Source organism: Macrobrachium nipponense, chromosome 38 (assembly GCF_015104395.2).
Source record: "Macrobrachium nipponense isolate FS-2020 chromosome 38, ASM1510439v2, whole genome shotgun sequence".
In the NCBI taxonomy this organism is placed as follows: Eukaryota; Metazoa; Arthropoda; class Malacostraca; order Decapoda; family Palaemonidae; genus Macrobrachium; species Macrobrachium nipponense.
This window is the reverse complement of record NC_061098.1, coordinates 12,449,318-12,476,817: the sequence shown is the minus strand read 5'-3', so window position 1 is coordinate 12,476,817 and position 27,500 is coordinate 12,449,318. Positions and strand designations below refer to the sequence as shown.

Below are 27,500 nucleotides of genomic sequence, written 5' to 3'. Positions count from 1 at the left end.
CACCTCCACTGAGAGACGTATACCTCAAAAGAGATGTAACATACATCCTACACACGTGAACTCTCGATAGAGAGTGACTGTTCCCAGCCCTGTGATTGGCTTATCAACAGCCAATCAGAAGCGTCGTAAGGGACTGGCCTAGACATCAAATGCACGGCTGATGTAAGTCTACTATGGTAGTTCAAATGCGAGGTCAAAACCTAATCAATCAAACACACCTGTTGCAGGTAAGGCCAGACACCTGTCAGGACGATGGAGAAACCCACAGAACCGATGAAGGTGGTGAAGTAGACGACGTAGTGCGACCGACGCCTCGCTCTCTTCTCCTCCAACGTCTCCAACAATGTTAGAGTTCCATTCTCCTCCAGCATAGGAACCGCCGCTCCGTCCCTGGGAATCAGAAAAGAAAACGGGAGACAAAGTTCAATCAAAACGTCATGAAATTAAAAAAGGGAAGAGTTTCTTCTCCTCCAACGTCTCCAACAGTATCGGAGTTCCATTCTCCTCCGGCTTAGGAACCGCCGCTCCGTCCCTGTGAGGCAAAAATTAAAAAAAATAAAAAACGAGAGAAAACGGGAGAAATTTAATTAAATCGTCACGAAAAGAAAACGGGAATAGGAAAGATATCCTGCTTAGTTCATCATTAAAAGGGGTAATGAGGCTTTGACAGTGTGATGATGACGCATCGCTATGAAAATAAAAAAAGTCATATATACAGGAAGTCTCGGTCAAGAGCGACTGTGTGACACTGTGATAAGCAGTCATTATTCATAGAATTTACTAAATAAAATAAAAATAAATTGTAAACAGTCATTATTCATAGAATTTTCTAAATAAAATAAAAAAATAAACATATAAAGAAAATTTTCTAAAAAAAAAAAAAATTAACAGTATATTCATAAATTTTTCCTAAATAAAAAAAAATTGTAAGCAGTCATTATTCATAGAATTTCCTAAATATAAAAAAAAAAATGTAAGCAGTCATTTGTCATAGAATTTTCTAAAAAAAAAAAAAATTAATTGTAAGCAGTGATTATTCATAAAATTTTCTAAATAAAAAAAATTGTAAGCAGTCATTAGTCATAGAATTTTCTAGACAAGAAAAAAATAAATTGTAAGCAGTCACTAGTCATAGAATTTATTTTTATTTAACAAGCAGAGTCAATAGTAACATAATTTATGAAATTATAAGCAAAATCATTGAATTTTTGTTTAGTTTAAATTGACAGGTCTGGGCCAAGACACCGTGACAAACATTGACATTCAACACTACGTCAAAATTACAAAATATTTCAAAATAGTTACGTTGCATCGCTATAAATGCAGTTGCATGTCGGCGTTGTATATACACAAAATATACAATGTTCATGGTCTCTTCACAAAAAGAAAACATGAATCCTATCTATTTACTCAGTAGCAAAATTTCCGTCAGTTTTTGCGCAATGCTAAATGAATTAAAAATCATATGCTTAGTATAATGGCTGAAAATGTTTTACGTATTAAGATTCCGTGCTGTGATATACATAACATATATATATCTATATATATATATATATATATATTATAAAAATATGTGAGTGTGTGTGTGTGTATATATATATATATATATATATACATAATATATATATTATGGTGTGTGTGTGTGTGTATATATATATATATATATATATATATTATATATATGTATATATATGATATATGAGGTTAGGTACACAATGAAATACATGTTATACAATTTCTAGTTTACTAAAAAGGAATATATATATATGTGTGTGTGTGTGTGTGTATACAAAAGCTTACGAGCTTTCGTCCCACTACAGTGGACTTGTTCACTAACTATTGTGGACGAGAGCTGTAAGATTTTTAAATCTAGACATTTTATAACTAATTTCACTGCGGATCTTATATATATATATATATATATATATATATATATATATATATATATTATATATATATATATATATATATGTATATATATATATATCTGAAGTACCTAGTATCTCAACCGTTTCACTTTTCATTCATGGCTGTAACTTTGTTCGTAGCATAATCATCACGTTTTTACCTTTTTTGTGATTTAAAATCAAACACGTTTATATATATATATATATATATATATATATATATATATATATATATGGGCAAATAAAATGGAAATATTTAAACAAACAGATATCCAGTTCATGTCGCAGCCCACTGAATATGACAGGCAATCAACGCCTCACATGTAATGGATAAGGAAAAGAAAATGAGTGAGCGAGTTATCGTGAGTGAAAGCACGTCTCCATTCAACTCATGGTCTTGCTGTATACGGATTTTTAATTACTAGTGAAAAACCTGAAAGACATTCGAGTTGAATGAATGTTTTCAGGGTCCTGGAGACTTCTCTAATGTATAAATCTTAAATCTTCGCCACTACTTATTAGTATTTTAGATTTGATTTCATTTTTGTATTTATATATAAAAGGATATTTAAATATCCGCATTTCAGTCCATATAGTCTCTCTAAGAGGTAATTTCTAAGTCCATTAAATACTCAAATAAATATGAAATATTACCATATTTAAAAATATGCCTGTCCTGTGATGACAAATATATACGCATTATTATGGTACTGGTCAAGAATCTAATGTAAAGCGAAGAATTTTATGTTTTATGAAGATTGCTTATAAAATGACACGTATCAGTTGAATAGCTCCCCCCCCCCCCCCCTCCTTACCCACCAGCGAGCGACTCGGCATTACCAGGCGACTGCCTATTGTGCTGGAGCTCACAGCAGTGTTGCCAACTGTAGGGTAATTGCCCTACGCGTAGGGTAATCTGGGCGAAATCTTAGACAGCATGGCAATATTTTCAAGTGTAGGGTAATTGTAACAAGGTAGGTTTAGATCAATATGCTTATTAGTATTCATGATATTGCATATAAACATAATCCAAAGATTTATTTATTATCATAGCCGCGGAATTTTATTGGGTCATTTTCAGTTATGTAGGGTAATTTCTCGTCTCCTGTAGGGGGCGTAGGATTAGAGGGGTTGGCATCACTGGCTCACAGACCCTACGGATGCTGACGTCACGTGCGTTCACGTTTCGTCATCAGTTGCGAGTTGTGACAGACTGCTGCTGCTGGCTTGCCTTCGCAAGTTCGCGCTAAAATGTCAATGACTCGACAAACTTCGCCACGTCATGGTTTCCTTATGTCTCTCTCTCTCTTCTCTCTCTCTCTCTCTCTCTCTCTCTCTCTCTCATATGAATCACGCTGCTCAGCTCAGATCACACATCTCTCGTGTTTTTGTTTCGTATTTGAGGGAAAATAGAACTGATACGAGCGTTATTTGTATTTTATTCGTATAGTCAATATTCACAGCTCGTGTCAGTGCACTTGTATAAATTCTGTACATGTACAGGTGCACAGAGTGAGTGCGTGTGTGTGTGTGTATGTATATATATATATATATATATATATATATATATATATATATATAATTATCATACAAAACACATGTTCATGTGACAAATAACGACATCTACAAACTTGCTTTGCACATATCAATCAAAACCTTTACTGATACGCCGGAACTGCCCGCAAATGCGCAAGGGGTCACTCGGACCAAGCAATTATAAGCAGATTGGTCATGGCGAAGGATCTGACACATCAGTACAAAGCGTCCTTTTGTCCTTTGCTTCCACTGAAACCGTCGACGAGCGAGGAGGCACGTCTTTCTGCTATCTGCAGGATGACGGCTCTAGGGGGCCCTTATTCTTTTGGATTTATTAAAATTTGCTATGGAGCCAAGTACTGGGGCACTTTCAGCCAAACACTAAGGTACTTTCCGCCAAGTACTGTGATGCTTGCAATCAAACACTCGAGTGCTCTCAGCCAAGCACTGGGTGCTTTCAGCCAAGAACTAGGGTGCTTTCAGCCAAGCACTTGGGTGCTTACAGTCAAGCACTGGGGGACTTTCAGCCAAGGATTGGGGTGCTTGCATTCAAATACTGGGGTGCTTTCAGCCAACCACTGGGGCACTGTCATCCAAGCATTTACTATGCATTTCAGGGCCGTGTCCAATTGATTTTCGTTGATAAAATTCTACCAAAACATCGGATATGGGTCACATTTTGGAAATAGGTATTTGAAGCCACGGCCTAATTGGCAAAAATATGCAGTGATGTCTAATGTTGATAATTAAGGCACCTATCGGAGTAAATCACAGAAATTTCAAGGGAAACTTAGCTAAATTTAGTAAGCACCCAGAGGGAGGCTACTTGTGACGTAAAGTATGACATCAGGCGTAATAACAGTGTTCCCAGTAGTGAGACAATGATCGTGGAAACAAATATTTGACCCTCTTGTTGAGAATTGTTGAGAATTACGATAATATTACGGTTTTCATTAGTGATACCACGGGTAAAGAATAAGAATTTGGTATATTGTATAAATATGACAACATTATAGCAAAGGAATTTGGTAAATATACATATTGCAATATTACTATTTGCATTGTACAATTTTACGTTGACTATAGGAATACATAGCAATTATAACCCAATTCTATTTACATTTTCTTGATTAGTTATGCAAAACTTTTGGAACTGGTGATACACAATCATATTGAAATGAAAATACGATAGTTTAGGTGTTTGGTAAGATGTTTTGGCCCGATATACCTGGTAACTTGCATAATAGTAAACATCGCCGAGTTGCCGACGTCAGGGCAAAGCCAGATTATACGTCACTGCTGTTTCATCTATGTCCTCGTGGCGGCCAGAGTGCTTTCGTTTTGCGTGATTTTGCAGTATATATCTTCAAATTCATAAAAAAATAAACATAGATAAAACCTGGAATACATAGGCTCATGATAACACTCAACAACCCTACAACAACATTAGCGTCAGTTTCAAGCACAGAATAATAAATGGAGAGTTGTGTGATATACTAAATACTTAGGATTTATTATGTGACTGATCATGCATTAAGGAAGTTAAGGTTAGAACATTTGAGTTATGTTACATTCATTTAGCAGGACTAAGCAGGTAGACGTAAACCGGAACTTTTGAGACAATATGAATCAACAGAAACTCCAGGGTAACAATGGTTTTCACAGAGAGTGTGTAAGACTTGGTGTATATTTCAAGTTAAAAGGAAACGTGATTTGCGTCAAAGGAACTGTATTACAGAATTAATATTCTCATTTTATGCCCACTCTTTTATTGTACTTTACTTAAAACACATAATTCATCGGAAAGATGAGAGAGAGTAGGGTAGGTGTTTGTGTGTGTGAAACAAAACAAGAATCCCATATACTACTACTACTACTACTACTACCAACATCTGAGTCTTCATTCTTAAAGTATAAATGAGTGGGAGGGCCTTCAGTAATGACGTTTCACTAGCCTCCCTCTGGGTGCTTACTAAATTTCGCTAAGTTTCCCTTGAAATTTCTGTGATTTACTCCGATAAGTGCCTTAATTATCAACATTAGACATCACTGCATATTTTTGCCAATTAGGCCGTGGCTTCAAATAGTTATTTCTAAAATATGATCCATATCCGATGCTTTGGAAAGATTTTATCAACGAAAATCAATTGGACACGGCCAAGAAATGCATAGTAGGTGCTTTCAACCAAGCACTGGGGTTCTTACAGTCAAGCATTGGGGCACTTTCAACCATTCAATGCTGAAGACGGTGAAAAGAGGGAGTTGGAATGGTTGGACAGAAAGGTTGAAGAAAGGAAGCCGAATGGAGGTCAAGTAAAAGGATAAAAAGTGGGTGCAGCTAGGAGCCGAAGCTACTCTGCCAACAGCCTTTAATAATGCAGACAGTGCTCCGTGTGAGGGTCGAACCTTTAGTTTATCAGCGAGGGAGATTCTGCTGTAAAATCTTGTGAATTTCATTTTTTTTTTTATTTAGTTATCTGTAAAAGAAAACTATTGTCCTGGCTTTGTCTGTCCTTCCGTACTTTTCCTGTCCGCCCCCAGATCTTAAAAACTGCCGAGGCTAGAGGGCTGCAATTTGGTATGTTTGATGATTGGAGGGTGGATGATCAACATACCAATTTGCAGCCCTCTAGCATCAGTAGTTTCCAGTATCTGAGGGCGGACAGCAAAAGTACTGACGGACGGACGAATAGCCATCTCAATAGTTCTCTTTCACAGGCAACTTAAAAAGAAGAAAGTACAAATAATATCAAAGGAGTCTGGTCCTAAGAGTAGATAAACCCGCACGGTAAATAAAATATATTCTGAACCACAAAAGAACTTTTACTTCAGGCCGCCAATTGTACCAGTAGCTCCAAACCACCAGTGGCTGACTTTGTCAACACGAAAGTTCTATTGTCAAGACTAGATGTCATGTTATTTCCACGATGTTGGTTGAAGTTGATCGTGTTATAGTAAAACCCACCGTAGAGGAGGCACATATTGTTAAGACTAGGTTTAATATGTCTTGTATATCATTGCTACAAATCTTTCATAAGACACAGAACGAATTACGAATACAGCTTTTAAGTTTTCTGAAAAAAGAAAGAAAAAAATCTATTGGGCCGGCTTTGTCTATCCGTCCACATTTTTCTGTCCACACATTCTCTGTCTGCCCTTGAAAACTACTGAGGCTAGATGGCTGCAAATTGGTATGTTGATCATCCACCCTCCAATGATCAAACATATCAAATTGCAGCCCTCTAGCCTCAGTATTTTTTTTTTATTTAAGGGTAAAGTTAGCCAATCTTGCTTCTGGCCGGCTGAGAGCTTCATGGGCCGTGGCTCATACAACATTATACCGAGACCACTGAAAGCTAAACCTATATATTTTCGGTAGCCTTCATTATAAGCTGTACAGAAAAGTCGGTTGCGCATATTTTACTTATTTTTCTTTTTTTGCTACGCCTGACCAGTGACGAGGAAACACAGAAGCAAAATTTTTTTTACAGAAGTCCTGGAGCATTTAGAAACGAGGCAAGAAATGGCTCATCGTGCTGACCAAAACCTAATAACCTTAACGTATATTCAGCATCATGCCTTTATAGCTTGCTTGATGACAAAAAAAAATCGAGCCTGTCATCTAGCTGAGAGAGAGAGAGAGAGAGAGAGAGAGAGAGAGAGAGAGAGAGAGAGAGGTGAATGAACTTACGGAATCATTGCAGGCTACGAATACCGAGGACGCATGAATGTAATGGAATAATACGATTTAGGCATTAAATGGAGCAGGCCCGTACGCTATTTTTCCAACCTTTGCCTACCCCGTCATCATTGCATGCACAATATAAAGTTAATGAAACGTTAAAATGTCACGCAGTCTGGTAACGTTCGTGCCAGCAAATATACTTATCGGAGTTCAGTGTGCGATTGTTGCTCGATCGATCTTCGAGCGAGCGCGTGTGAACAAAATTGAATAACGTGAATTGAGAGGCTACTGGCAGGAAGAATCTTCCTTATGTGTGAATTATCGGTTAATGAATAACAACCATGATATTCATGGCTGCCCGGACGAGAGAGAGAGAGAGAGAGAGAGAGAGAGAGAGAGAGAGAGAGAGATGTAGGGCGGAGGAATCATGTTACATAGCAGTTAACAAGATCGAGTACTATAACAACCAGTCAAGAGGAGGAAAGAGAGAATAAAAAGTAATGGAAGTATAAAAGGGGTAACCATTTAAAATCTACCTTTACTTGCATACTTATTTCTTCAGAATATTGTAGAGTACACTGGGTCTAGTATTTGGACGTTCTAGGCAAACATAACTCAAAATCGTAAAAACCCCAACCATTTTAGGCAGCATGGAAGACACTTTAGTCCGCCTGAAACCTCTCGATTTGGACCAGCCAGAAATTTGAAAACTGCTGAGTCGTCCGATACAACTGTAAAACTATTCAGAAAAATGGCCAAAACGTATAAAACATTCTGTGGGTTTCCATCTACCTGCTAACATTTTTTTTTTAGAAGGACGCTCGTTTGCAGAAGAAAATCATTTTTATGTAATATAGTTTAGAAATATTTTAATGGATATCCGGGACACGAGCCATCTACATTTACATTCAGAAATAAATGGGATTTGTCATGAATCATACACTTGGACACTAGACTACATATATATGCATTAAGAAATAAACGGGATTTGTCATAAATCATACACTGGACACTAGATACTGGATATGCAATACATACGTTATACTGTCATAGAGTTGAATTGAATGTAAAATTTTGGCCAAAGGCCAAACACTGGAACCTTTGAGGTCATTCAGCGCTGAAAGGGGAATTGACAGTTAGAAGGCATGAAAGGTGGAGAGGGTGGAAAGTCAGACGGAAGAAAGATAATATGAACGGAGGTACAGTAAAAGACATGATGGAGGTTGCAGCTATAGGGCCGAAGGGACGCTGCAAAGACCCTTCTGTATATATAACAGTAATAACAATAAACTCACCCATTTGTAGCCGCGACAGGGATGGCCTCTCCTGTGGGCTTCAGCAGGATATCTTCAGCCCCTTCCGTAGTTTCCATAGTGACGTTATTATCCTTAGCATGCATCTTGTCATTGGACGTGGGACGCTTATATATTATAAGGCTAAATGACGGGGCTACAAAGTTATCCTAGTATGATCTTCACTTCCAGTAACGTAAAGTTTTTGTCATGATCTCGCCTTCGTAGCTTGTTGTTCAAAATTGGGGCAAGTATTCGATATTATTGTAAAAAAATTATAGTTTTCATTTTTATCTCCTTTTTTCAGTTCGTTCTCTTCAATCATAGTCAGATTACGTAACGTCTAATTTATATTTCACATTTCCTGCAGCACTGCTGAAATAGTCAATCAATACAATGACAATATTCGTATAAATCGAAAATATCACCGATAACCGTCGAGCTATATTTAAAAAGTATCTGTTTGTTAGGGAATGTCGAGCAAATAAGTTATATAAAACCAAAACTAATCCTCAGTCCACGTCAAAGTACAATGTAAGACTTTGAACACTTCATAAGCACGATCTCAGAACAAGCTACTCACATGAAAATAATATCAATAGCTAAAAAAAACATCATAACACTTGGCTGAGTGTGAACATGTATTAATACCCTGTGATTTCTTTCACAATTCAAGGTCAACTCAACAGTATTTTTATCATGTTTTATTTTTCAACGTTACATGCCCTGAACAATTCTACTTGTTTCACACAAATGCTGGGAATGCGAGGCACTTGATCGACTTGAATATTTCTCTCTCTCTCTCTCTCTCTGGCGCAAGAATGTAAAAGGAACAGCAAAAGTGTAAAATGCAATCTCCTTAACAAAAGATTTACAAGAACTCCAGAAGAAAATATAGTTTATACAGAAGCGCGCGCACACACACACAAACACACACACACACACACAAAGAGAAAAATTACACGTAAATAAACAACCATTTTTTTTTCGTAAGCGCGTAAATCTGACCATGAATCACACAGCTAAAAATATCCTTCGCAACAAGTGGAGCCAAGGAATGCTTTCGTCTTATAGGAGAGAGAGAGAGAGAGAGAGAGAGAGAGAGAGAGAGAGAGCAGGGTTCTATGCGAGGGATTTGGCACATCCTGAAAGGAAAGACAGGATTCTATATTAGGGATTTGGCAAATCCTGAAAGGAAAGAATGGAGGAAGTGGTTGTAAACAAGGGAAGGATGTGACGGTGTATTGGCCTATGTGATGGTAGGGTGGCTGTAGGCGCCAGGGTATGGGGGGGGGTGGGGGGGGGAGGAGGGGGGGGGGGGAGTTTGGTGGGAAGACCAAAGAAACGTTCGTTACTGGATATTTCAAAGTCTGGGTGGTGGCTTCGGCATTCCGTAAGCAACAGCTGTTTGGACAGATGTTGTGATTCTCTCTCTCTCTCTCTCTCTCTCTCTCTCTCTCTTGTCATGTGATTCGTCGACTGCCGGAAGCCTAAACGTTATGTTAGAGAATGACCTCCAAACGGACGTGCAGTGAATGCATATATTCTCTCACCTCTCTCTCACATCGTGTGTCATTTACAGAGACATACATGGAATGCATATGAATGCAAGAAAGTCTCTCTCTCTTTCTCTGGCGCTTATTCACTCGTATGAATGGCAGGCATCTGCGTCTGAATACAGAGTGAAGTTTCGCGCAAAATAAACTGCCATTCAAAAGGACAATTCTAGTCACAAAACTGTATTTCTTAGTCTCTCTTTCTGTTTATGTGCGCGTGTCTACCTATCTAACTGTATCTAATGTATTACATTGTATCTAGTTATGTAATATATTGCATATATTACATAAGTCCTATTGCATACAGTATTTTTACACGGCATTCATTTCCTTTTCTACCAGTAACAGGACTAAAAATCACATAAGATTTCTTAATATCTAATTCCAAAGAAAACAAAACCAGGGGTTTTGAAAATTTCACTCTTGTTAATTACTGCAATATCTCTCTGCGTTCTCACTCTCTCTCTCTCTCTGTAGACTAACAATAATTCTCCTTAGATATTTTCAACTAGAAACTCCCTCTCTCTCTCCTATCGGTGCTTATTCTAAAAATAAGCTCGGAGCACATTTCTCGAAGTGACATTCCTCCATTTACCTTGAATTTGCACTGGGTGGGTCTAGTCGCGGCACTCTTAGCAACAGCTGATGACCTCGTCTTCCCCCCACCCCATATTCCCCCGCCTCACCAACTCCCCCCCCCCCCTCATACATACTGCAGATTGTCTCAAGGAAATTTTCAGTCTGGGATGCTGAGTAGCATGCACGTCAGTCAATGAGCCAAAGAAAAGAACAATAGGTATTTGACTATATGTCATATAGTATGAGAGTAAACGTAGGCCTATATGTATAAACACTGGTATTCTCTATAGTGAAAATTTTCAGATAATAAGTAACTTTACAAACACCTTTTTGGTTACACATGGGTAATTTATGCAACGCTTTAACACTAAAGAATTGCTGAGCACGTTATAATAGGAGCGATAGATCACACAGTTGATTACAAATCCTGGTGTAAAATGTCCTTCACCTTTTGATAATCTGCAGATGACCTTTAGAATAAGAGATTTTCACTCTGTTTCTTTCGTTCATCTAACCAATTGTGCCTAATTCACCTTCACCCGAGAAATGTCCATTTCTCTTGACAAGAAGTCTGGGTCTCACTCACGCCAGTGACTCGGATAAGTTGTCTTTCATCCTTGAACACGATCGAGAGTTCCAAAACCGCTTCTGTAAAGGGCGAGGCTTTTTACAGTCAAATTAATATCTTCGAGAGCATCCTAGCGTTAGCTCTTCGATCGCTACACCATACTTTTCATAGCAATCTCCTGACATGTTCACTGAAAGAGGCTAGTATAAGGATGAGCCATTTAAAACTCACATTCACCACAAAAACACATCAGACGCGACCACACGGCAATAGAAACTAGCAAAGCAAACCTCGCCGGGTGTAAAAACTAGACCGACGGAAAGGTTTCTTTGTTTGAACAGCTCTGACATAGAGAGAGCAACAAGTGCTTAACGTCAGGAGACACCCCACAACGAACTGGGACTGGCAGCCCTTCGGTGACGGCGAGTTCGCTGCGCCGCGACTCTCTCAAAGCCAAGGCTGTCGAGTCTCTCGGTTGTACAGCTGAGAGGAACGCGCTCCACCGAGTGAGCCCGTGAGCCCCGGATGTGTTCTCCCGATTATAGTTTTCCACTGGTTTTCGCTTCTTCTCTGTTTTAATACGAATTAGTTTGCTGTTAGTCCATCCGTCACATTTTGTCGGAGAGTCGCTATGAAATCCAGCGTTGATAACTGATTTATACGCAAAGGAAGATGCTGTCAAGATGAGAAACAAATTTAGACCACGCCGATATCCATGCTTTTTACTTTAACATCAGCAAGTCTCAGAAAAGATAAATTATTCGTCTGCCAAAGCGAAGTCAAATGTAACCGGCTGGATATTATAGGACTACGGAAAACGCTGTTTGGAAACTTTATCCACAAGATGTAGGTACCAAACAGCGCCGAATGCAGTGAAATGGGGGAAATTGTTATGGAGCCGCTCCTACAATGAAAGTAAAATTACTAAGAATTGGGAGCAAAGTTACGGAGAAATGGTGGTGTGTAACGTAACAATGAAATATTTCCATCATAACACGTAGAAAAAAAGTAAGAGGTTTGATCCGTTGATAAAGAAAAGAAAATCTTGTGCGCATGAGAGATAGGCAAGAAGTATGTATATTTGTGGCTGGTAATTAGGTCAGTATATCCAGTAACAAACACAATAAACACAGATCATCTTGAACCTCCACCATCGCCTCCATTCACAATAGTTCAAAGAACGACAGAACTCCATAAAACTACGTACACGTCTGCACTTCGACGACCGGAGAACGGAGTGAGTGTGAGTAACTACCGCTGTGACGTCAGCATCCTCCTCCCCCCCCCCCCCCCCCCCCCCCCCCCCCCCTTTCTTCGTCGTCCTCCCTTTCCGACAACGAGACGCCCCATACCCGGTCGGACCGTCGGAGGTCCTGTGTCTTCTCTGACGGTCCGGATACTGTTCTCAATCCTTTTGTGGTTGATTTTTTAATCAATTGTTAAAAGTCTGCGACGTTGAGAGCTTAATGATTTCTTGAAGTGACCGCATAAGGGCTTCTCTCGTGGAAAGTGAATATGGGAAGTAGATGATTTAAGAATCTTCTGTTGTAGGCCTACTGCTATATCCACTTACAGGATGAGCCAACACAGAAACGAACTTTATTGCTTTTGTTTAGGGAACGATAGGCATTTATTTCCGTGTCTCATAATCGCTTGATCGAGTGAGTCTTTGTTTCTTAGAAATCATGGCAAATGTTGCAGCATTTTAAAACTCAGGGACACTTATTAGATATATAAATTATATATATACATACACCGCTAGTACGTGCTACCCTTCTGCGTTTTCAGAAAGTCTCTATGGGATGAAATTGCGTGTCTCAAACCGTGCAATTCAGTGATGTTCAAATTATGCGTAATTTAACGGAAAGAGATGCTGATAATGACCAGGATCTCATAGCAGACCTTTCTCCTGCACGATAGGATTGCACCAGAGGGTTGCACCTCCCGGTATTCAGCCAGTCAAATTTAGGCCAATACTGAGGTTCAAGTCTCCTTTGATGTCAACCATCTATCTGAAAGTGGGCGTACAGAAAACTCCATTGCGCCGAAGAAACTTCGATCCATTTTTTGCTTGTTCCTGAGAGTAGTTGGCAGAAGATTGCGGTTACAAGACTCGTGCTCCGACTACACGTCATCAATTAGCCCCAGGGTGTACGATTCATTTGTTATTGCACTGCAGAGGGGATGTAAATCTGTCAGACATTCTTATGGAAAACAAAGATGAGATTAACTCCTTTCTATAGTTATGACTGGAGGTCAGAGATCTGTAAGAAACATGAAAATAACTATGACTCTTTTTTTTTCATCTGTCCATCCGCCTGTGGTGTTTTTGTATGGTAACACTGCGTCCCGGGCTTTAGATAGTTACGCTATGTGTAAGTTTTAGGTGAATAAAAGGATATCTGGGTGTACATTTGCAACTGAAAAGTGTTTCATAATTTACTGTATGCGAATTACACCGTTAATATTCGAAAATAGGATTATTATAATGTTGAATGTAAGCTGAATGTAACTATTCTAGAGCCCGGGACGCAGTGTTTACCATACAAAAACACCACAGTCGGATGGACAGATAAAAAAAAACAGAGTATATGGTATAAACAGTAGTACCGTAGCCCAGGAAGGAACTGTATAGGCTAGACAGAGCGAGGTATCTATGTACGTTATGCTGACCGCGGAATGACTAAGAACGCACTTAGAATATTTTAAATTAGTATGGCAAACCCTTCAAGGACATCTAGCCCCTAATAGGTTATTATTCCCCCTGCAACCTCGACTATATTTTGCCCTATCCCCTATCCTATATTCTAGCTACATCATTGCCCTAGTCAGCATTTCCAAGGACACTTCTACCATAACATCTTCTACTTTGTTTTTAACATCGCTATAGTTTTAGACTTAGCTCCTCAGGACATTCTTCTTGTTATTTGATTCGTCCACTTACATGAGTAGTTCACTGATTAAAAAATACATAAAATTATTATTTTTATTACACCGGTGCTTCAGATGCATTACAAAACTATGGACTATTTAACAATAGTGGATACTCTTTTAATTTTATGTGGTGCATATGACGAAAAGTACATAAATGTGAATATAAAAATAGATAGATGTCACTGTAGCGAAAAATACATATGTATAAACGTTAGAAATACAAATCGGAGAACAACGAATAAGTACAGATTCGAAGAGTCATGCACCCCGTTCAGTGGAGAAAATAGAACCCAAACAGTTGGTTTTTAGTGAGTCCAAACTGAAGAGGGCGCATGATGATCCAAAACAAAAATCTATTTGTTCTCCAAACATATTTTTTCTCTCCGCACTTTTCCTGTTCGCCCTCAGATCTTAAAAACTACTGAGGCTAGAGGGCTGCAAATTTGTATGTTGATCACCCGCCCTCCAGTCATCAAACATACCAAGTTGCAGCCCTCTAGCCTCAGTAGTTTTGATTTTATCTAAGGTCAAAGTTATCCATAATCGTGCGTCTGGCAACGATAGCTAAGGCCAGGCTACCACATGGCCGTGGTTGAAGTTTCCTCGGCCTTGTTTATACGATGTACAGAAAACTCGATTGTGTCGAAGTAACTTCGGCGCATTTTATACTTGTTTTCGTTTTTAGATTTCAAAGTTCGATATTGGTTTGTGATCGATTTATGTGTAAAGCTTAAGATGTTGAACGATCAGACAAGGACTTCCCTGGCTAATCAAGATAAACAAAAAGTAAATAAAAATAAAAGACAATTGAAGTTATATCACAAAGTAGCTTTCTTTGTGAATCATACAGATGCAGATGCTCTGTGCCTACATTTATTTTATGTTCGATATTGATATTCAAGTTGCCGAAGAGGAAGCGATATGGCAATGAATACTTATTACACTTGAATCATTTCCTTGCTGATGACTTGACGGTTATGTAATCAACTGATTCGAGTCTCCCCCAGGGTAATGGAAAAATCACTGGCTCTGTATCATGATCAGTTACTGACGCAGTGTGGGGTCTGCGGTGGGGGGTTGAAACCAACTTTCTTTGGAAGCTCGAAAGTTTCGTTTAACACCAGATTTGGACCTTTATGGCCACCTCTTGAGTTCGTTGTATAGTCGTAGGCATCATTTTATATATAGTCGTGGCCATCGATTTCAATACCAATAGGAATAATTGATTGACAGCTTTTTAAATCAGCTGGTGATAGGCACAAGACAATTACAGAAACAGTTAATCAGAATGTGTGAAGCGCCTCAGTGGCGTGATCGGTATGGTCTTGGCCTGCCACCTCGATGGCCGCGAGTTCGATTCTCGGGCATTCCATTGAGGAGTGAGAGATGTGTTTTTCTGGTGATAGAAGTTCACTCTCGACGTGGTTCGGAAGTCACGTAAAACCGTTGGTCCCGTTGCTGAAACACCATACAAACAAACAATGTGTGAAGCTGTTCCATCAAGATTCGATAATGAAACCAAAAAGAAAAATGGGATAGAAAGGAAATGAGGTAAGACTGGTAGCCAAGTTATTGTTTTATTGAAAGACAACAGACCACCATTATATGTACCTTACGCGAATACATTTTCCATTTCGAGTTTTTTTTTTTCTCTCTCTAAGTGTAACCTGTCCCCGCCCCCCCTTCCCAAAAAAGGATCCACCGCTTGATTGAGATCCACAGATATGTCATAGAGATGATGTGTTGATGATTGGCACTTAAAAATGTCTCATAGCAATTGCACTTGCATATTATGAAAATAGAAAAACTAAAACATTCTTTTTGTTTTTTATAGATGTCCAGACAATTTTATCTGAAATTTGAATGCATACTTTATAACCAGGGATAAAGATACTATCCTTGTCATCAGCAGAATCTGTTTCCTTTTGATTTTTCGACTAATTTAGGATATGCAGTCACCTCTCTCTCCCTCCCCCCCCCCCCCCCCCACTCTTTATTTTTATATATCTGCTATGATCGTCTGTTGATTTTACCTGCCCAAGAAAATACTCGTTCTTATAGGCTTCGGTAAAATCTTTAGGACACTATTTTTCTAGTAAAGTTCTGCAAAATTGTAGATATATATCAACTTGACATGAACATTAATTACTGAACAAATGACTAACTGATAAATCATTAATTTAGGTATAAAAACTTTTTAGATTGCAATAAAGTTTCTCACTTTCTGTTTCTTTGTATTGCGTGCTCATTTTCTATGGGATAATTTTTAACGTAAACTTAAGCTTTTTATCGTGGTTTTCTATATATTCGTCAATCACAGGTTCTAGCACTGTGTGAGAAAGAGAGAGAGAGAGAGAGAGAGAGAGAGAGAGAGAGAGAGAGAGAGAGACTGGCACTGAGTATGTGTGTGTGTGTGTGTGTGTGTGTGTGAGAGAGAGAGAGAGAGAGAGAAAAGACTGTGCAGGTGGTCCACATTAACGCTCAGGTGTGCATGCACAGGTCGACTGTGCAGACAGATCTGCGTATGTATACTTGAATGAATGTGGCGACCTTTATTATGAGTATAAAACTGGTCTAGGAGCCTTAGTTATTAATGGAAACCTGTTCATGTCCTTACTTTAGAAGCCTGGAAGAGACAGACAAACCCCCCCCCCCCCACCCCCCCTTGCTGGCCTATGTGCCTTCTACCCATTTTAAATGGAGTATTTTTCTCTGTTATTCCTTCATATGTCAATATTTATTACCCTGTTAAATGATTATTGCACGAGTTTAAATTCTTGTGAGTGGTCTTACTATTACTGTAAGGCCAAAATTGGGTCCCACTTTCAAAATTGGCTCACAATGGACGAAATTGGACTAACTTCCAGAAATTTCTAAATCGTTCGTTACCAGTAATGTCTCTCTCTCTCTCTCTCTCTCTCTCTCTCTCTCTCTCTCTCTCTCTCTCTCTCTCTCTCTCTCTCTCAGTGCTAGAACCTGTGAATGACGAATATAATATATAGAAAACCACTGTAAAAAGCTTAAGTTTACGTTCAAAATTATCTCATAGAAAATCAAGACGAAATACAAAGAAAATGTAGTTACAATCGGAGACTGCAGTAATAACCGACGAGGATTTGAACTTTTGTCTTCCAAGTTGCAAGCACATTGCCACTTCATGTACTTACATTCTATTTGTCTGAAGTATAAATCCATAGTAAGTTTCCTCGTTCTAAAGCATTAATGATAACATAATAACTTTTCCACTGGCAGTTAAATGAGGGAAAACATATTTTGTTTTGTTTTCACTGGACTTCCTGTGTCAGCCACAGTCATTTGTTCTGCTAATCATTAAGTTTATCACTCCTTAATGTGTAATACATATAACTGAGCCCGATCAAAATACGAGAAATGGTTGCTCTTAAGGGTCACAAAATCCTCAATGTCACTTTTATTATATTTATTTTTATTTTACATGCACTATTGATGGAATATTTGAGCTTACAATAATAAAACAAAGTTATTCAAATTTATATTTATTGGTATATGCAATATCATCACATAAACTCACTTATTAGGACGTTAAGTGGAACAGCACATTGAAATCATTTATCATCTACTTGAAATCGTTTCTCTTTTCCAGTAGTGTGAATTCTCTTGGTTTTCTGTTACTGTCATGGTCTTAACCTAAGTGCAAGACGTTATATAACGTCGTGGTATAACGTTCAGTTCAGAGCTATTGCACTAGCACTGCATCGTGCGTAAATGTATAGGTGTAACCAATTATTATTGTGTTTCGTACTGGATACGACAGACAGGCCACGATCCTGTAAGTTCTACCTCATGTATGTAGGATACGATTCCTTAGTGTCTATTGAGCTCATATGCTGCTTACGTTCGTCAGTGCATAGTTGATAGTTTCATGTTTCATATTTATTAGAATTGAGTTTTCTTTGCTATTACACCGTTTACTGTTTGTTTTTGTTGGCGAAAAGACTTTTTTTTATTTTTTTTATTTTTTTTCAGAGATACTCATTACTGCTGATCTATTTATTTTGCAGTTTTAGGAGGAAATCCATCTGTATTTTTCTCTACTTTTTCAGACATTCCAATAGAAGATATTGCTGCCAATTTATTAAACTTCATAGGTGAATGTCACTTTGCCCAGTTTTTTAAAATTTCTGGGTGATTATATATGATTTTCTTTTATTAGAACCGTAACGTAGCTCGTAAGGTAGTACTACACACACACACACACACACACACACACACACACACACACACACACACACACACACACACTTCTCTGTCTTCACTTCTCCAGCATCAACTCCATAATTACAACACAAACATGGTACCTGGAGAGTTTCTGGTGAGCCGACCTGTAGCTGTAGGCTGAGTCTGTGCAGGCATACTCCAGGATAGATAAGGTACACAGGAATAATATTATAGAGAAAAAGAAGAATAACCACTTGTTCTTCAGATAAGGAAATGTAAAGGGAAAGGCTTTTAAAACAAAGGGATCTGAGGACAAAGATGCAAATGGGAATATGGTGTCTATAGTGAATGTAACCCTTGGGTTGTGGAGGAACTGGTTTCAATTTAGAGAAGAGGGGAGAGAGAGCACTGAATGATGCTACTGTAAAAAAGTGGTACTTTAAGGTTGGGAATGCTTGTGGAAGCGGTTGTTGATGAACTAATCTGGGCAATTAAGGACATCATGAGTTAATAGGATCACAATAGAGGTGCTTCGGTACTGTGGTGATAGTCCTACGCAAATGGGTGGCCAGGAGGAATGTACTGTGGTGATAGTACTACCACCACAGGGTACAGGTGATTTAAGCTGCTGATGGTCCCTCTTCTACATGTTATCAAATTTCTCCCGAACACCTGCCATTCCGAATATGACCACTGCGACAAACAAACCCAAGAAGACGAGGTCTAAAACGATGCCGAGAGTTAAAAGAATCTTGTCGAATGTGTTCTCCCAAAAGCGACTTGGTGTCGCCTCCACTCTCTTCTTCTCCGTCGTCGGCTGAATAGCCCAGGCTTGCCCGAGTAGCTTTTCTTTGCCCGCTGTTTTGAGCGGGATGTAGACTGGCGTCGATGGTGCATCATCTAACTCTTCGCTAAACTTGGCGGACTTCAAGTACCCTTTCGGGTCTACTTCTGCGAGAGCATGTTTCCCTAGCAGTTTCTCGTCACCAGTTGGCTGCTGGTGAACCTTCCTCAACATGATTCCTTGCAAGGTGTGGCTGACGACGATCATGAAGAGGCGGAAGATATAGTAGAAGAAGAAAACGTCGAGAGCTCTCACTTCTGTGGTTCCCGAATTGGTCCCAGATACCGCAGCGAACAGGGACGCTGCTACTATGAAGGCCGTCAGTGTCAGCATGACGCGGTCCCTGAGGGCAAGGAGGGTTTTTGTTAATGATTGTACACATACTCGCGCATGCGCGCACCGCACAGACATATTCATTCTAGGAGGGCTTTGAGGAACGCAGATATTTTAGGTATTTACTGAATAGCTGATATTCCATATAACTTTGTTTCTGGTTGGCCTTTTTTCACTAGTTGGCTTACGAAACGTGATCCTCTCTCTCTCTCTCATATATATATATATATATATATATATATATATATATATATATATATATATATATATATATATATATATAATATATATGTTACAACCTCCCAGGTTGCAGTACAGGTTCTTTTAAGGTCTTTATATTTTCAAGGATTGCAGTCAGTATATGTACCTCATGACAAGGAAGGACGGAAACAAGAAACTCAAGAAAACTTAACAATATTTATTACAAACTAGAAAGTCACTTAAATAAACCTTGCGAGATTAAATACACTTAATTATATAGATATATCAACAAGAGAACAAATACCTGGTTCTCTGGATCTCACAAAATAACCTAAAGCTACTACACTAAACCCTCTCAAGAGAAAATTTCAAGAGAGAAAACATACTTAATATATAACAAGTTGGATCCAAAATAAGGCTAGGCCAAAATCACCAATAACCTAATAATAATAAGATAGAAAGAAGTAGGAGATGAAAACAGGAAAACCTTAATATTCCTACCTATAACCCCAAGCTAAACAATGTGGAACTCAGTCCACTAAATACCAACATACAATCAACTATGACAATATATACATGTAAACATACTATATATACTTATAAATAACGAAAAATTGGCAAAAATATATAATTTCACCTCAGTGAAATTCCAGAAGAGGAGTTGAACTCAGGGCCGTGATCAGTCCATCAAGCTGCTAACGGAAGGGCAAATACTGTACGCCAGGTATGAAGGGCAACACACTTCCCGATGCAAGAGGAACGATAATACGTCTTACCTGGCGACAGACTCCCTACTAGCCACCTCACGAGTCAAGTAGCTCTCACTCCCGTATAACAGCTGGACGAGGATGACACGGCAGGTAAATCCAGAATCCAGTGCCGGGATACAGCGACGACACTGGTTTTCCCGTCAAAATCCTCAGACGGGAAAAGGGGCAGAAACAGCGGTCGCAGATGACAGAATGTCTGCTAAACTCTCAACAGCAGTGTGAAGGTCGCAGGTGACAACAACACCTGCGCGAGAAAAAGCCGTGATCCAGGGACACACACACAACAGACGTATATATGCGTCTTCCAAAATCCGTGAGCGAAATATCCAAGTGCGTGGTCCAAAAGGCAAGTATCCAAAGTCGTCCTCCAAATCAAAATATATGCTACGACAGGAAACAGTACTGGTGAGAGCTTGTCAAGACCCGAACTCTCGTTGACCGGTCGACCATGTCCACTCATCACCTTCCCCAGTGTTTATAAACACTCAAAGCAAAAGAATAACAATCGTTAAAACGATAGTTCACTAATACACAAAAAAGGAGGAGGAGGCGCAAAAACACTGAAACAATCGTAAAGCCACTTAACTTACGGAAACACAAGAGTAAACATACTCAGCAAAAATTTAACTTAAAAGTAAACAAAAAAGGTAAACAAGGCTGATTTAAATCAACAAAAGAAATCATAATAGTTTTACGTTAACCTAATAATATATGTATATATATATATATAATTATCACATCACTGTGATTCATATAGATCATTCGAGCTACAAATGTCCTTTAATATCTAATTCGCTCGGAATTGATATATTTTTATATATGTACTGAAGGGGAATTCTTAGTTGATAATAATTTCGTCCTCTCATGGGATTGAACCACCGTCCAGTGGATGGGAACGAAATCAGGACGGCCTAGTGACGTTATCAAGTCGGCCAACAGAGAGGCTATAAGTTTATATCAATTCTGGCCTTACAAATTCACCGTCAAACTCGGTGTTTTCGTAATTAGAATCGATATGAAACCCCCTCTACCATGTTAGCCAATTTGAACGTTTGATCAACGTAGCCTTGTAATGAATAATTATTTGTAAGGCCAGAATCGATATAACCTTACAGCCTCTCTGTTGGCCTACTTGATAGCGTCACTAGGCCGTCCTGATTTCGTTCCCGTCCACTGGACGGTGGTTCGATCCCATGTAGGGACGAAATTATTATCAACTAAAAATTCCCCTTCGGTACATATATGAAAATATATTAATTCCGAGGTAGAGCGAATTAGATATTAAAGGACATTTGTAGCTCGAATGATATATATATATATATATATATATATATTATATATATAATATAAAAATATATAATATATATAAAAGGGAGAGGGAGAGAGAGAGAGAGAGAGAGAGAGAGAGAGTAAATATAAAATAACGTTTTGCTTTCGGAAGCCAACTGCAGTAAAAAAAATCCAAACCAGAAACAAAGTTATACGAAATATCAACAACTATTCAGTAAATACCTAAAATATCTGCGCTCTTCGAAGTCCTCCTCGAATTCCTAGGTCAGATACTTTGAATCCAACTAGTGCTTCGTCTTATAAATTCAGCCGTTATGAACAGGGAGTAAAAAATGAGAAACTGTGGCTGCTGCTGATGCTGCCTTTGTCCGAACTCACGAGAAATTCGTCGACTCGAACAGGTGTGAAAGGTCTCCCGTCAAACCGAGAATCATTACTGGCAGGAAAGTAGTCAAGACGTAGGCTCCGAAATTGCGACTGACGAGGAACTGGAAGAGAAGTTTGTGCTGAACTGAACTGAGCTGAATAGAGTAGAATTTAGGTCAAAGGCCACAAGCACTGGGACCTACATGAGGTCATTCAGCGCTGAAATGGAAATGGACAGTGAAAGGTTTGAGAGGTGTAACAGGAGGAAAACCTCAAAGCAGTTGCACTGTGAATCAAGTGCTATAGGAGAGGGTGGAAAGTAAGATGGTAGAAAGAGAATATAAAAGGAGGTACAGTAAAAGGAACGAAAGGGGTTGCAGCTAGGGGCCGAATGCACGCTGCACTTAAGTAATGCCTACAGTGCACCGTATGAGGTCCACTGACGGAAATACCCTTCTACGAGGAAGAGAAGTTTGTGAAAGAACCTGTTTGAGTTTAAGCTGGAAATGATCAAATTAATTATGTATATGAGTAGTACCAACAGATATTAAACCCCGTAGGTGGGTAGTGCCGTCAGTGCACCTCAAGCGACGCACTGTAGGCAGTACTTTTAAGGCAACTACTTTGAGGTTTTCCTCTTGTCACGCCTTTCAAACCATCTTACTGCCAGTTTCTCTTTCAGCGCCGAATGACTTCGTAGGTCCCAGTGCTTGGCCTTTAGCCTGAATTCTATATTCCAACAGATATGCCATGTTTCCCGAGATAAAGCATAGCTAAATGATTAGGAAAGCTTAGCAGCAATGACTGACAGGGTTAAGCATAGAAATATGGTGGTGTCCTGGTCCTCCTCAACATACCTTGAGGTGAAAGGAATCGCCGTTCGTGTTATTGGTGATTTGCATAACAGAAACACTGAAGGCGCCAACAGTGCTCTCGAGTGAGTGCTGGTTTCTCTTCTGGAAACGTGAAAAATGACAGCGTGACTTCTCTCAAGGCATATAGACTTAAAATACGATTTTTAAAAACGTGGATAAATGGTTGACCGTTTTAAGAGTTAATGGCTAGATTCGTAAATATAGAGAAGATTAATAACGATTTTAAATAGCGAAGATAATACGGAACAAAAGAAGGCTTGGAAACAGAATTTGATGAGTCATGGCAAGGTTTAATTGTTAATAAATAAATTCTCTCTCTCTCTCTCTCTCTCTCTCTCTCTCTCTCTCTCTCTCTCTCTCTCTCTCTCTCTCTCATATGACAGACTTTCAACTTGCGTGCTTTCCTGCCCATTCTCTTGCCAATTTTTTTGTTTTTAGAAAGTACCTCAGAGTTTGTATAATCTGATATAAGTCAAATTATACAAAACAACCTTATGAATTACTCTGATCTTCAACCTCTCAATCGTAAAGAATTAATTCTGAAACAGCTTCGATGTTTTGCAACTCTGTAACATTGAAAACTAGTTTTTAAAAAAAAGTTCGTCGCAATCGAGTTATCTTACAGCATATAATAATGCATAAAACTCTCAGCCATGGCCCCTGAAACTTAACCGCGGCCCGGTGGTGGCCTGTGTTGTCGGTATCTATAGAGGTGCGAGACCCACAATCATGGCTAACTTTAGCCTTGAATGAAATAAAACTACTGATGCTAGAGGGCTGCAGTTTGGTATATTTGATGATTGGAGGGTGGATGCCTAATATACCAATTTGCAGCCCTCTAGCCTCAGTGTCTTTTAAGATCTGAGGGCGGACAGAAAAAGTGCGAACGAATAGAGAAATAGACATGTCAATAGTTTTATTTTACTGAAAACTACAAATGTTCAAGCATAAACATTTTTTAAAACAGCTAATTGAGCATCCATAACTGACCTTGAAGTAAGCTTTTAATGAGCCCTGGTTGAGGAGGGTAATTTCTATGGTGCAAAGATGAACATCAAATGGGAAGAAACTTAGGCTGAAGTTGCAGATGTAGATATCATAAAGTCCTCCGTTCTGAACAGACGTGTTCCGTTTTCACTGCTGTAAATGTAACCTGTAAAAAAGAATGAGACAATAATTACAGGTGTACATTATTCCTGTATATATCTGTAGATATTTACAGGTAGTTCGAATCATTGCGTGCTGGACATAATTCAGTCACAAGATAAATAAAAGGAAAGAAAATTTTCAGACAATAATTATAGGTGCACATTATGCCAGTATATATCTGTAGATATTTACAAGTAATTTGAACCATTGCGCGCTGGACATAACGTCCAGAAACAGGATAAATAAAAAGAAAAAAATATTTTAGGCAATAATTACAAGTGTACGTTATTCCTGCTTATGAATAGATCAGGAATGAAGAGCTGTGGGAATTGAACGCCGATGATCTGGTGATTACTACTGAAAATGAGGAGGACCTGCAGAGAAGAGTTTTCTGTACAGGGGGTATATATTGCATGAAACCCTCAGCCAATGCCCATGAAACTATCAGCCGGCCTCACTGATGGCCTGTGTTGTTGCGTTAGCAGACGCACTAACATGGCTAACTTTAACCTTTAAAAACTAACGAGGCTGGTGGGGGGCGGGTCATGGCTAATTTAACCTTAAATAAAATTAAACTACTGAGTCTAGAGGGCAGCAATTTGGTGTGTTTGATGATCAGGGGGTGGATGATCAAAATACCAATTTGCAGCCCTCTATCCTCGGTAGCTTTTAAGATCTGAGGGCGGACAGAAAAAGTTCAGACGGACTGACGAAGCCATCTCAATCGTTTTCTTGTACAGAAAACTAAAAAAAAGTCTGTACTCACTCTCAAAGCCTCTAACGACGCCCGTGGTGATATTGCCCTCCTTGAGGGCGTAAATGTCGAACCGGACGTTCTTCCTCTTCCGGTATTTCATGTGTCGAAGAGGCCATTCGACAGAGTGTATCTGGGTTCCCATATGTGACTGCTGTTGCTTATCTTGTTGTCCGTCATGTCATCCCTCAGCTGAACGAACTCCAGTCTGGAATCCTGCCATATCGTTTCCAGCTGGAGTAGAGTGGTAAAAGATAAGGTTACTTCTGAGTTGATATGGGCGAAATGGCCTCCGTATCTCTCCCTGACTCGTACCTCACTAACGATGCTTTTAGAGTTTTCGAAGTCATGAGTCTATAGATTTTTTTCCAAACCACGCTTCCTTTTCATTTAACTAGACATTCTTTTGGTAAACTGAAGAATTGTGGCGATATTTAAACTACTGCAGTTACTATTTATTATAATTCTCAAAGTTATAAAGGTTTTTAATGATGTTTTTCTTTCCTCAGCCCATGGATACAAATAAATAAAAAAAAGCCAAAATCATTAGCCGAGCTGCTATTTCCGAACATCATAAACAAATGGCTCAGGATAAGCTTGAAATCCATAAAAGTTTGCATTGGCAAATCAGGCATCCATCATTAGATTACTTAAGAAAAAATCTACCTATAACATCCTCACGAACGTCCATGTTTTACAACACTCGGTTTTATAAATGCCCATCTTTTTACGACATCCATCGACATAGACCATCCATCTGGTCAAGTCGTCCTCATATGGTAGCAGTATATTATCTTTATCCCCATCTCAGGCCCGTACCTAGTTCTTTTTTTGTGGGGTGGGGGGGGGGGGGTCGTTTTTCCCAAAACAGGACCTTTTTTCTATAAATGACATTGCGTATATAGGTATATACAAGAAGAAATACTTGAAAATATGATTTTAATTGCATTAAGAAGAAAAATTGGCTATGCTGTCTACCCGATTTTCACTTAAAATCACTTGCAAATATGGTTGCCTATACGTATCATATTCCTATTATCACTCTCGTATTTCCTACTACTAGAGAATGATGTTAATGTTTAATAACAAAATTAAAAAAAAAAAAACTTACCAGGAAAACAAAAGATTATTTATTAATTTGTAAGTACAGTTCAATGAAAAGGATAATCACAGAAAATATGGACTTCCAGAATTTTTTTTTTTACAATCGACCCCCCACCCCCAACCCCATCGGAACAAGCCTGCATCTCTCGGAGCGCCTATCTCTCTTGGAAGTCCAACTCTTGAAAAGGCTTATTACAAGTTACCTGGAGCCACACGCAGACCAAGCCTTTCGAAACGTCTATGTCGTGGACTAGTTTCGTGAAGACCGTCAATTCTACAGGCATATTATGCTCAGATGGCTGATTCCTGTTGTATGACTGGTTCAACGGCTTCACGATGTCGCAAACTTCGTCAGAGTTGTCAGTGCAGTCGTATTCTGCGTTGCAGTGAAGATTCAGATCGATGCACTCGAACTTCGTGCACGTGAAGTTTCCCTGGATTGAATTGAGAAAAAAGATTTTGCTAAGTAAGCTAATATAGTCCTAACTTACGGGCGGTATGTATCCATCTTTGAGGTGTTTAGTACGAAGTCCGTTGGGGATGACTGTAAAAACATAGGGAAAGGACTGTAAATATCATAAAATTAATGACCCCCAAGAAACATTAGTCCTAGATAATGACCCCCACAAAACATTAGTCCTAGATAATGACCCCCAAGTAATGTTAGTCCTAGATAATGACCCCCACAAAACATTAGTCCTAGATAAATGACCCCACGGAAACATTTAGTCCTAGATAATGACACCAAAGGAACAGTTAGTCCCTAGAATAATGACCCCCGCCCTACGAAAACATTAGTTCCTAAGATAATGACCCCAATGGAAGACATTAGTCCTAGATAATGACGCCCACGAAAACATTAGTCCTACGATAAATGACCCCCCATGAAACATTAGTCCTAGATAATTGTACCCCCACGAAACATTAAGTCCTAGTATAATGACCCCATGAAACATAGTCCTAGATATAACCCCACGAAACATTTAGGTCCTTAGATAAATTTGAACCCCCATGGGAAACATTTAAGTTCCCTGATAATGACCCCCACGAAATAATTAAAGTCCCTAGATAATGACGCCCCTAATAGAAACAGTTAGTCCTAGATTAATGACCCCATGAAACATTGTCCTAGATAATGACCCCAACTAAAATTATTAGTCCTAGATAATGACTCCAAGGAAATTAAGTCCTAAGATAATTGAAACCCACGAAACATTAGTTCCTAGATAATGACCCACGAAACATTAGTCCTAGAATAATGACCAGCCCACTAAACATTAGGTCCTAGGATAATGATCCCAAAGGGGAAGATTTTAAGTCCTAGATTAATGGACCCCAACCGAAACATTCGTCCGCTAGATAATATGACCCCCACGAAACTTAGTCCTAGATAATATACCCCCATGAAACCCCATTAGTCCTAGATAATTACCCCACGAAACATTAGTCCTAGAATAATGACCCCCATGAAACAAAATTATTCCTAGATTAATCACCCCCAACGAAAATTAGTCCCTAGATAATGACCCCCACGAAACATTAGTCCTAGATAATGACCCC

The 27,500-nt window shown here is 39.0% G+C and overlaps 3 protein-coding genes across 10 annotated transcripts in view; all 3 read right to left on the bottom strand.

The window, feature by feature from the left end:
• Positions 1 to 11,650, bottom strand: part of LOC135209637 (major facilitator superfamily domain-containing protein 8-like) — a 53,950-nt gene extending 42,300 nt beyond the window's left edge. The window contains exons 1-3 of one of the 8 annotated variants that reach the window (XM_064242356.1): positions 11,521 to 11,650; positions 8,424 to 8,795; positions 219 to 390 (exon numbers count right to left, since the gene is read on the bottom strand). In XM_064242356.1, the coding sequence (XP_064098426.1) occupies positions 219 to 390; positions 8,424 to 8,527 (276 nt within the window). In that variant the 5' untranslated portion in view covers positions 8,528 to 8,795; positions 11,521 to 11,650. Of the gene's footprint in view, positions 1 to 218; positions 391 to 8,423; positions 8,796 to 11,354 lie in introns of all 8 variants that reach the window. The other 7 variants (XM_064242352.1, XM_064242353.1, XM_064242354.1 and 4 more) reach the window with 7 other exon arrangements.
• Positions 11,651 to 17,722: 6,072 nt separating this feature from the next.
• On the bottom strand, positions 17,723 to 24,054 carry LOC135209879 (uncharacterized). Its single transcript, XM_064242634.1, has 4 exons — positions 23,924 to 24,054; positions 22,916 to 23,014; positions 22,071 to 22,180; positions 17,723 to 19,441 (listed from the first exon to the last, which is right to left on the bottom strand). Exons 2-4 carry the CDS (start codon positions 22,958 to 22,960, stop codon positions 18,898 to 18,900), a joined length of 699 nt encoding a protein of 232 aa, XP_064098704.1. The 5' UTR covers positions 22,961 to 23,014; positions 23,924 to 24,054; the 3' UTR covers positions 17,723 to 18,897.
• LOC135209880 (uncharacterized) overlaps positions 23,948 to 27,500 on the bottom strand; it is a 6,587-nt gene continuing 3,034 nt past the window's right edge. The window contains exons 3-5 of the mRNA XM_064242635.1: positions 26,144 to 26,374; positions 24,849 to 25,070; positions 23,948 to 24,086 (exon numbers count right to left, since the gene is read on the bottom strand). Of these exons, the coding sequence (XP_064098705.1) occupies positions 24,936 to 25,070; positions 26,144 to 26,374 (366 nt within the window). The 3' untranslated portion in view covers positions 23,948 to 24,086; positions 24,849 to 24,935. The remainder of the gene's footprint in view (positions 24,087 to 24,848; positions 25,071 to 26,143; positions 26,375 to 27,500) is intronic.